Raw genomic sequence first — 11,958 nt, 5'->3', positions numbered from 1 at the left:
TTTAAGATTTGATATATTTATTTGAATTGTGAATTAATGATTTGATCAATTTAGTCTAGCTGCGAATTAAGATATACAATAGTGCTGCTAAGTCGTTTAATCACAGTGTTTAAGGATTCGACAAGAATATCTGAACTGACACATTCAGGGGTTGTTAAATTCTGTCCTGGGCCTGCTGTTGTAGATAAAGCTGTTGCTGCAGTTGTTGTTAAGATGATCCTAGTGCTTGTAGTTTCTTTTGTAGTTGTAGTTGTAGTTGTAGTCGTAGCTTTTGTTGTTGTGAATGTTGGTTCTAAAACTTTAAAAGGTTTAGGTGGCAATGTATCTTCTGTACTTATAACTTGTTTCAGCCAAAAAATGACTTGAGTAACATCCGCGAATACGGAATATAATTCTTCCGCGCAACAAGAAGATGAACTACATTCCGATATTCCGAGGAGAGTCACAGCTCCATGGTTACTAGGATCATAAACCATGAGAGGGGTTCCAGGGACCCAACCACATCTATGCCGAGATTCTCCTTTAGCACAGATCCTATTCAAGGATTTTCTTCCCCAAAGAGAGCACATATTGTTTTCTCTGATACTTACATCATATCTGATATCAGCAGTTGATACATATCCTAGATTTCAAAAATATTAAATTGAGATTAAACCTTTTGTGTGGGAAAATAATGGATTAATGTTACCGACTTAAATCAAACTATCAAGGATGAAGGAAACTGAGCCAATTTTCAATTTATTTAAAATAAAAGTTTGTTCGCCATTTTCGATTTAAAAATAATTAATTCATTTATGTTTAATATTCTTGCCTTTATCTCCAATGAATGAAAATGAATGTGAGACCCAGGGTAAGCAGACGGGTTTGATGTTCGGAAACGAATATAAATCCAGTTTAGCGTCTAGAACCAGAACTCTGATATTTACAGGAATGAGAAGAGGAGGGATGAGAATATCCCGAACTGTCTCCCAAACTTCTCCGTTTTCTTCATCCCGGAGCCGTCCTGCAAATATCTGCAGCTGGTTTGGAGATAGTCCTGTTGTACACAAGGATTGGGTGATCACGTGTTTAGCGCTAACCAGAACTCCGTAGCAGAAAGGTTTCCATCGTGTGGTCAGGATTCGAAGCAGTATAACGTCCCAGGGATTTTCTTTTAAGTTGCTGCGACCAAGAGAATTGGTTGAATTGTTAGGAACACCACAGTCTATTATGTAACGTACTTTAGTAATCGTTTCGGCTAATACTCAAATTTGTTATTGCCTATATCTTTGCAACCTAATGGTGTAAACATTTTGTACTTCAAACTTTACTTGTCATCAAGCAGAATTCTTAGCTCTAAGCATGGAAAGGTCTGAGGAAGGGTACAAAGATATCAGGATTTCAGTATCAAAATCTTTTCATTTGTAAATGTACAGTGTACGTACACAGTGTTTTATGTACTAGTTTTTTTTTTGACAATTCTATAGTATAAATATTTCTTGAATAAAGTAAAAGTAAAAACGATGGTATAATAAAATATATTTGTGAAAAATACCAAAAATAATAAAAAATCTCCTAACGTGCAAGTACTTCTGTTCAAAGTATACAGTTAATACTCTGTGATTAAAAAGAAAAAGATTTTTGTAAGGTAAAGTAAAACCATGACGTGTCGGATCGACTTATTCCATTGAGTAAAATTAATTCCATCGTTTAAAAAAGAAAAGATATAAAAACTTACAACTATCTTGTCGTCTCACACTCTGCGCAAATCCTGGAAAAAAATGTTAGAATTTTCTAAAATCATAAATGTTTTATTAACAAGAGAATTCATTAATAAAAGGAAATGAAAACCTTCAATTAAAATGAAATATTCAAATCCCTTTTTGAAACCTTTGAAAAAAATTTCAACGTTTTTTTTTTGAAATTATTCATCCTATTGCTAACTTATTTTCATAAATTTATAAAGTTTATGCCAAGGATAGATCTTTTGTTTATTAGAAAAGTGCTTTTATAAACAAAGACACATACAAGTAATTTTTTATACGTTCATAGAAAATCTTAAGGCTACCAAATGTCATATCATTAAAATAATATTTAGATGCTCAAGTTCAATAATATAATCCTACCTACACTACAGTACGCTGTTGTATAAAGGAGAAAGTACAGAAACATAGCTAGATTCATTTTCTGTTGCTCTAAAATCAATTTTTTATTAATATTCGTGGTTTGTGTGATAAAACCAATTGAAAATTTCTCATTTATTGTTTAATTGTATGAAGAAAAAACTATATACTAAATTTCTTGTTGATATGATGAAAGTAATAATTATCATTAATTTTTGTCTGACGGGATTAATAATATAAACAATATTAATTTTGTCGGTTCACCGAATAGGGTCAAACCGTCAAACAACCCAGGGACAAACAAACGACCTAGGGTCAAACGACATAGGGTCAAACGACAAACGGTCAAAAACGCGACAAAGGGTAAAAATGAAGAAAAAAACATATTTCATGTATTATTTCATGGTTAGGTTAGGTTAAGACTATTTTTGGGCCGAGCGCTGCGGCTAGTAATTCAAATGAACAGGTGGGATTAATAAGATCAACAATTTTATTTTTTTCGTCTTGTTGGATTGATAATAAACAATTAAAATTTCTTCTTGCTGCGATCAAAATATTAAAAATTAATGGTTTTCTGTTTGTGTCATAAAAAATTTTAAAATTATCAATTTTTTATTTGTGTAAAAAAATTACATTATTTATCTTTTTGATTGGTGCGATTAAAAATATAAACATTACTCATTTGCTGTTGGTGTATGATCAAAAATATAGAAATTATTCATTTTCTTCTTGTGGGATTAAAACATATAAACAGTATTTATTTTCTCTTGTTTTTTAATACTATAATTATGCCAAGGATGTAATGCAAGAAAAGTTATTTCAGAGGTGTACGCATCTTTTGTACTGCAGTGTACTGTCACTGGGCGGTAATGTAAACACAAGACGGATGTCGAAGCCTGACATGGGATCCATCTTTCACATAAATAATCAATCAAATATTCTTGTCATAGGAAACTATTATGTGAATTATCAAAATTATCAAAATTCAATGCTTTTAACCTCCTCGGATGCTAAACGAACACTGATGCATCTTTTTTTGTTTACAAATTCCGCCCAAAGAGAACTGGTTTCAATATGTACGCAGAGTATACGCAACTGCAATTAACTTTCCTTGCATTGCATTCTTGAATTATACTATGTTTGACTCATTTACTATTGGTGTGATCGATTCATATAAATTCATATAAATTGTCAATTGTCATGATAAAAAATATACATTTTACTTTCTGTCACCTGTTCACAAAGACACTAATCTCACTTTCATCCGAAGTCCCGTTCGGGCTGAAATAAGAATATTAAAGGGTGTTCCACAAAACATTACAATCCAGAGACAACAGAAGATCTATCCAATGACAATATGTGTTTAAAAAGTTCCACGACTTGCAAGTTTTCCACTAATTGCACGTGTACAGTTTACCATCATTAGTGGAACACCCATCTCTATATCTTGTCCTAATAATACATGATTAGTGGGACACCCATCTCTATATCTTGTCCTAATAATACATGATTAGTGGGACACCCATCTCTATACCTTTTCCTAATAATACATGATTAGTGGGACACCCATATCTATTTCTTGTCCTAATAATACATGAATAGTGGGTCACCCATCTCTATACCTTGTCCTAATAATACATGATTAGTGGGTCACCCATATCTATATCTTGTCCTAATAATACATGATTAGTGGGACACCCTTCTCTTTTTCTTGTCCTAATAATACATAATTAGTGGGGCACCCATCTCTATATCTTGTCCTAATAATGTATGTATACAGGGACACCCATCTCTATATCTTGTTCTAATAATGTATGTATACTGGGACACCCATCTCTATATCTTGTCCTAATAATACATGATTAGTGGGGCACCAATATCTATTTCTTGTCCTAATAATAAATGATTAGTGGGACACCCATCTCTATACCTTGTCCTAATAATAAATGATAAGTGGGACACCCATCTCTATATCTTGTCCTAAAAAGTAGGTGATTAGTGGAACACCCATCTCTATATCTTGTCCTAATAATACATGATTAGTGGGACACCCATCTCTATATCTTGTCCTAATAATAAATATTGTATGAAGTAACCCTGGCCCAGCCTTGAGAGCAAAGAGACGAATTTTAGTTTAATTTTAGTTTTTGCAAGTTGACTTCTTTTAAATTAACATATATTTTTACACTGTATTACATTCTTCAAAGATATCTACATACAAGCATAGACGTCCTAAAGATAGTACAAAAAAAAGAATAATAATAAAAAACAGTAATTGAGTGATGAACTATATTACCGCAAAATTCCGCACATTTTCACATTTTATAGAATTTATTTGTGCAAAACTTTTTATTACGCCTTTAAGTTAAAAAAGTTTCGATGTTTTACTAAAAATTGAATTAAAGTCTTTTTTAAGAAAAGATATGGTGTATACTAGAACTATTCCTAATAAATTCAATACCTTAAAGAGACCGAGCCAAACTGCAAATCTGATGAATAATTTTTTAACTAAAAAATGTCAAATAAAGTTTTATATCTTTATATTTTATGAATAAATCTTGTTTTATTACTTTGGCGTTTGAATTGAAATAACATTTAACAAACTTATCTGTAAAAAAGATATATATATGTCATTAATCTTACTCTAACTAAATTCCCGATTGCTGATTTCCATGCCTTCTATAAACTATAAATCATACAGAAAAAGACCGTAAATGGGCCATTTCATTGACCATTTATGGACAAGTATAACAATTCACAAGTTGCTCAGTCTTTATTTGTCGATATCGAAAATTATTTAGTCCATAACCGCTATAAAAACAGTATTTAACAGCGGGGAAAAAATTGACAACTCATGTCATCAAAGGGACTATAAGCGTAATTTAAAGTAGCCTTTCATTTAAAAAAAGAATCCCCGATTCACACTGGTACTCTTTTAACCTTTGACTGAGCAAGGATGTCTGACATATCTCTATTAATCTACTGAAACGTTATATGTTATATGTTATATGTATTTATGAAATACCAATAGTTACTTTCTAAAAGTGGCAGAAAATAAAAAAAATCCGTTGAACGTTTAAAGACGCTGTTAACGGAAAACAGTTGAGCTACTTTCGAGTTATGCAAGTAACAGATCAGCTGTTTGAGTTAAGACTGTAAAAAGGGAACAGTCGCGTTTTAGAGGAATATAAGTGGGCTCTGACATGTTTTAACAGAGAGATCTTTCTACTCAATGAAGCATAAAAGGCTTAAAGAGTATTGCTGTGAATCCGGTATTGCCCTCCTTGCATTGAGGGTCACTTTAAATTACGCTTACAGTCCCTTTAATATTATATTAGTTATAATTCTTCTTTTATTTGTAGTTTGATATTCAACCTCTCCGTATATAATTTATGCTACCATAAAAAAGCTATTATTAATTTATGACACTAAAAAATGAAGAAAAACCTAAAGCGAAAAGGAACTGCTAACTTATTTCTACTTTTATTGTTTGTATATGTTCGTTTTAATATAAGCTGCCAAGATGTTTACAATTTGAATGAAATTATCTTAAATTAGTACTTTTTGCATCCTACAAGCATTTTATATCTTTTATGGTTCACTAAAGGAGTGGCACTGTGTCAGATAAAGATTGGATGCACTTTTGAAATTAAATTCAACCGAAGAAATATAAAACATACATTCTAAACGCTTCTTGATTCTCTTTCTGGTGACACGTTTTTTTTTTTACTCTGTGCTCTATTTTAAAAACTTTTTTATTTTGATAGCATCAAAGTACATTTTTTAAGGTTTCTAAAGTGTACAACTAAGAAGAGATGGGTCGAATGCCCTCCTTAGCTCCTGGTGGAGATGGCATTACTAAACAGTAATTAAGAAAGAAAAAGCACGTTGTGAATATTGCTTTTTTCCAGCAAGATTTAGTTTTCAGGTCGGTCAGAATTACGAAAAGACCATTGTCAAAAAACAACTAAAATCCACATAAACATCCCTGTCAAAATGTAAATTTATATGAGTCCTATTTAGTTCAGTCTTGGTAACGCGTGCTTTCTTGAGCTTAAAAACATTGATAATATTGAATTTTTTCTATTGATTTTTTTTCTTTTTAGTCTTTCTGGATTGATGATAATAATATCTTTCATCAAAACTTGTAATATTTCTTAAATTTACGGTCTCATGTTTCAAAGTTTTGTTGAAAATTCTCTTTGTTACCTTTTTCAATAACTGCATTATATCGTTTTGTTAATAAATTGTTTTAATCACGTTTTTGGTGATTACTTTCCTTGTTGACATAATAATTTCTTTTTCTTTCATGAAATTAACACAAATCCAGACACCCCATACTCCGATTTTCAAAAATAGATTTTCAAAGAAATCCCAAAATAAATCTCGAAACCTCGAAAAAGTTTAAATTCGAAAATTAAACAGTTGGTTTCCTGTGGATATAGAGATCAAGTTTAGAAGGAACCTGTCAACTGGAAATTGTGACGATTTTTCATTAAATATTTAGGTTCCTTATCTAAACCATTTGGGAGAATATCAGATTTAAAAGGACCCAGAAAACCAGTTCCCAACCCTCACCTTCATTTTAGATGTTTTCAGTTTCAAGACAGGCGGGAGGAAGAAAACAAAGAAAAAAGCTTGGAATCTTAAACAAAAATTATATTAATATATAATCAGAATTTCTATTCTTCAAAATAAAATAGTAAACGAGCCGTTTGAAAACGTTAAAAAGCGCTTTCGCATTCCTTTCTCCTAACTTTTAAATCTAGGGATAAAGAAATCGATTGATCTTATTCTTCTCAAACTCTAATATTGTAACCACTTTAACTTTTGTTTAACACTTGGACTATTTGATTAACAGAATTTAAAGTTTTAAATATCAAAGGTCTAGGATACGATGTGAGATCGGAAAAATATAAATAGGTAGGATTAAGGCGACTTCCTTTTGTTATTACAGGGCATTGTCTTGTATAAAAATTGTAGCTAGAAAAAACTCCTTCCAAAAAATGTCTGTTTCTATTTCCGTCATTTAACTTTCGTTACAGTTTTGATTTCTATAATTAAGTTCACATGTTTTTCAAAACATTTTTGTTTTAAACCAAAATGGAAAAATTTGAAATATTCGATGTAGGAAAATATTTGAAATATATATATTAGCATAGAAAGAAGGAATGTTGATTTTAAGGCTGATGGAGTTGAGAGTAAAATTGCTAATTTAATTGTCTATTCATCTCAGGGTTTGCTAGAATAAAGCCTAGAACGCGAAACTGATATTTAGGATAAAATTCCACATTTTTCAAAACTGAAATTCCTACGCGTGTTTTGCCCCTGGCCAGGATCCTAGTCCTTTTCCTGGATAAGGGGGGGGGGGGTATTTTACGTAACTCCATGTGATCCTCCATTTATAAAGGGGAAAACAAAGACACACTTTACACATTAATCTCTCAATAAGTAGATGATTTATATGGTGTACTGTCGTGTTTTTGTCGGTACGGTACTGTAAATAGACTGTACTACATGCTCTAGCTGCCTAAACGTCGGTACGGTACTGTGAATATACTGTACTACATGCTCTAGATGCCTAAAAGTCGGTACGGTACTAAATATACTGCACTACGTGCTCTAGTTGCCTAAAAGTCGGTACGGTACTGTAAATAGACTGTACTACATGCTCTAGCTGCCTAAACGTCGGTACGGTACTGTGAATATACTGTACTACATGCTCTAGCTGCCTAAAAGTCGGTACGGTACTGTAAATATACTGCACTACATGCTCTAGCTGCCTAAAAGTCGGTACGGTACTGTAAATATACTGTACTACATGCTATAGCTGCCTAAAAGTCGGTACGGTACTGTAAATATACTGCACTACATGCTCTAGCTGCCTAAAAGTCGGTACGCTACTAAATATACTGCACTACATGCTCTAGATGCATAAAAGTCGGTACGGTACTAAATATACTGCACTTCATGCTCTAGCTGCCTAAAAGTCGGTACGGTACTGTAAATATACTGCACTACATACTCTAGCTGCCTAAAAGTCGGTACGGTACTTCTAAAATTAACCAGAGTTTTTAGTGTTTAAAGCTTTGTCAGATTAGAAATAATTATTTTTCTTGCTGATTATATCAGGGTTATCTTCAAAACAGACTTAAGGATTTATATTGCAGAAACAGTAAAGAAAATTTTCTGCATTAGAGGGACAGGGTGCATGTATACAAATAGCTGTTGAGAAAAATACATAACTTATATTATTGAAAATAAGTTTTAGAAATTAATTTTAAATCTCACAGGTTTATGCAAAAGTCTTTTAGCTAGGTTCGCTTGTTGGAGGTTTTCATTATTTTAATTGTGAAAACGAAATTATTATTTTGAACACATCTACGAATAAAATCAAAGAAACAGCAAAGGTAATGATGATAATAAAATAATCGATTCTACGGTTCTACTATGGTTCACCGTAAAAATGTCTCATTGGTATCCTAAATGAATTCTAAAGTCTACAAAACTGCACTTACAGCTCAACAGTTATGTCTAGTCGGTCTCTCCCTTTAAACACTATTCAAGATAGAAGAAAACAACTATATCTTTCTCAGATCGGACATGCCATCTAGTTCATTTCTTATTTTATTTTGAAGAATCCGTCGTTTTATAAGTAAACCTGAATAATATAAGATAAATAACGGAGACATTAATAGAGGTTGAGGTTTTGGATAAAGCTTTTCTCGTGTTTCATGTTTACTGATATTCGATTTTAATCTTAGGACTTTTAAGAATCTAGAATTATTCTTAAAATTTCTTGTCCTTAATGTATTATGTCTTAATTCATTTTGAGCGTGAAGTATCCAAGATAGATCAATCTGCCTGATCTATGTTTGCATAACTCCGTGAATATTTGCATAAAAGATCTATTTATATCTCACCTAATACAAGACCTATCTTCATACCTCCGAATATAGACATTATACAAACTATTTATTATCAAGATCTCAGCTCAACTGCTCAAACTTTGGAATTAACATTTAAATAAATTTAAATTCTGATTTTATCTTTTTATCTTGAGCACAAAAGATCTACTTTTCAAGCAAGATAACATAAATACGCCAGAAATATAAAGAAATTAAATAATTAATACTAAATAATTAAGGACAGATGTTCAATAACTTCATTACAATTTTATAACTATGGTCTATTTTTGAATAATCTACAATTGTGTGCATTGTGCTCCGAAATCAGCAAATGGTGTTCATCCTATCAGTACTCTCCATAATTGCTGAATTTGTTCAGTACTCTCCATAATCACTGCATTTGTGTTCAGTACTCTCCATAATCACTGAATTTGTGTTCAGTACTCTCCATAATCTCTAAATTGTGTTCAGTACTTTCCATAATCACTGAATTTGTGTTCAGTACTCTCCATAATCTCTAAATTGTGTTCAGTACTCTAAATAATTGCTGAATTTGTTCAGTACTCTCCATAATCTCTGAGTTGTGTTCAGTACTCTCCATAATCTCTGAGTTGTGTTCAGTACTCTCCATAATCTCTAAATTGTGTTCAGTACTCTCTATAATTGCTGAATTTGTTCACTACTCTCCGTAATCTCTGAACTGCGTTCAGTACTCTCCTTAATCTATTAATAGTGTTCAGTACTTTCCTTAATCTCTGAATAGTGTCCAGTACTCTCCTTAATTCCTGAATAGTTTTCAGTAATCTCCGTAATCTCAGAATTGTGTTCAGTACTCTCCATAATCACTGAATTTGTGTTCAGTACTCTCCATAAACTCTGAATTGTGTTCAGTACTCTCCATAATCACTGAATGTGTGTTCAGTACTCTCCATAATCACTGAATTTGTGTTCAGTACTCTCCAAAATCCCTGAACTGTGTTCAGTACTCTCTATAATTGCTGAATTTGTTCATTACTCTCCATAATCTCTAAATTATGTTCAGTACTCTCCTTAATCTATTAATAGTGTTCAGTACTTTCCTTAATCTCTGAATTATAGTGTTCAGTACTCTCCTTAACTCCTGAATAGTGTTCAGTAATCTCCGTAATCTCTGAATTGTGTTCAGTACTCTCCATAATCACTGAATTTGTGTTCAGTAATCTCCATAATCTCTGAACTGTGTTCAGTACTCTCTATAATTGCTGAATTTGTTCAGTACTCTCCATAATCTCTGAGTTGTGTTCAGTACTCTCCATAATCTCTAAATTGTGTTCAGTACTCTCTATAATTGCTGAATTTGTTCACTACTCTCCATAATCTCTGAACTGTGTTCAGTACTCTCCTTAATCTATTAATAGTGTTCAGTACTTTCCTTTATCTCTGAATTGTGTTCAGTACTCTCCTTAATCTCTGAATAGTGTGCAGTAATCTCCGTAATCTCTGAATTGTTTTCAGCAATCTGTATAGTCTCTGAATTAAGTTCAGCAATCTCCATAATCTCCGTGTTCAGCACTCAATACAGTTTAAAAAATGAAAAAAATTTATTGTTTGAGTTGAAAATACAATTGTTTTGCCGACGGGGCAAACTAAAGAATTTTAATGCTTGGATGAAACACTAATATTTGAAATAATGATTTAATAATTCATTCATCAAGATAATTGATTGATTGAATATATACATACATATATATTCAGCGAATATATATTATGCTAAAGATGAGATAAGCTTGCAAACTAGAAATAACAAATGATTCAATAATTTAAAAAAAGATTTAGATTCTTTAAGATAAAAGATGCTCAAAGTAGATTTTTGACAGCAAATTTAGTTTTTGGACTGGCACGAACAGAGTTAGATAATAAACTTTATGAGACATTTTTTATTTCAAAGGTTTTTCTTTTAATACCGCGTAAGAATTGTTTTTAGAAAAAATGGAATGAACGATGAAATAGTGAACAATTAGTGAACAATAAGAGGAAATTCCATTAAATGCAATTCCTAGGTAGAGGCCGGTGCGGCATGCATATTGCATAAATATACCTATGTTTGCATATCTTGGTTTTAAAATAAATAATGGACTGCATTGTTTATCCAAGTTTACACAATGGATAATTTATAAAATATATTTCTGAATTCAGTATTCAGACCCCCCACCACCATTTTCTTTACACTCCCACCCCACTACCATTTTTTTACACTCCGCCCCACCACCATTTTTTGCACTCCCAACCAACCACCATTTTGTTTACACTCCCACCCCACCACCATTTTATTTGCACTCCCACCCCACCACCATTTTGTTTGCACTCCCACCCCACTACCATTTTATTTTCACGCCCACCCCACCACCATACCTAAAATAATCCCCCTACCTAAAATAATTCCCCTACCTAACATAATTACCCTACCTAAAAGAATACCCCCCGTGTGTAGAATTATGCTGCAGCGTAAATGTGTATAAAAACAGTCCTTTATTCAATTCTCTATTGTTTTGTTAAGTGTGAAACTGAAAAATCTGACCCGGAGTTAACCTCGATTTATTGAGTAAAGTAAAACGAATTATCCTAGACTCAGGATTTAAAAAACTATAATTAATTATCTAAGACTAATGGCGACCAAGAATCCATGCAGATCGATTGTTAAAATTTGCCTAATTCTCCCATGATATTATACCTATACAAGGTTACCCACGAAGGATAAGACTTTAGATACAAAATTCAATAAATAACTATTCAAGGCAGACCAATTATAAAATTTTAAAAGTTTCAGGTCGTTATTTATAGAGTCTTATCCTTTCTCGATAACTCTGTATGATACTAAAAATACATGTTTTACGCCTAAACCTTTCTAGTTCAGTTTATCTACGCTTGCATCTCTTTAATCTTCAAGATCAGTTGATTAATGCAATGCG

General features: G+C 32.2%; 1 protein-coding gene across 1 annotated transcript; it reads right to left on the bottom strand.

The window, feature by feature from the left end:
• Positions 1-3,389, bottom strand: LOC111718174 (uncharacterized). Its single transcript, XM_023493695.1, has 5 exons — positions 3,336-3,389; positions 2,106-2,174; positions 1,718-1,750; positions 812-1,204; positions 1-622 (listed from the first exon to the last, which is right to left on the bottom strand). Exons 2-5 carry the CDS (start codon positions 2,161-2,163, stop codon positions 51-53), a joined length of 1,056 nt encoding a protein of 351 aa, XP_023349463.1. The 5' UTR covers positions 2,164-2,174; positions 3,336-3,389; the 3' UTR covers positions 1-50.
• Positions 3,390-11,958: the final 8,569 nt, after the last annotated feature.

Source organism: Eurytemora carolleeae, unplaced genomic scaffold, assembly GCF_000591075.1.
Source record: "Eurytemora carolleeae unplaced genomic scaffold, Eaff_2.0 scaffold13, whole genome shotgun sequence".
Classification (NCBI taxonomy): Eukaryota; Metazoa; Arthropoda; class Copepoda; order Calanoida; family Temoridae; genus Eurytemora; species Eurytemora carolleeae.
The sequence above is the reverse complement of the archived record's forward strand: the minus strand, read 5'-3'. Positions and strand labels throughout refer to the sequence as shown.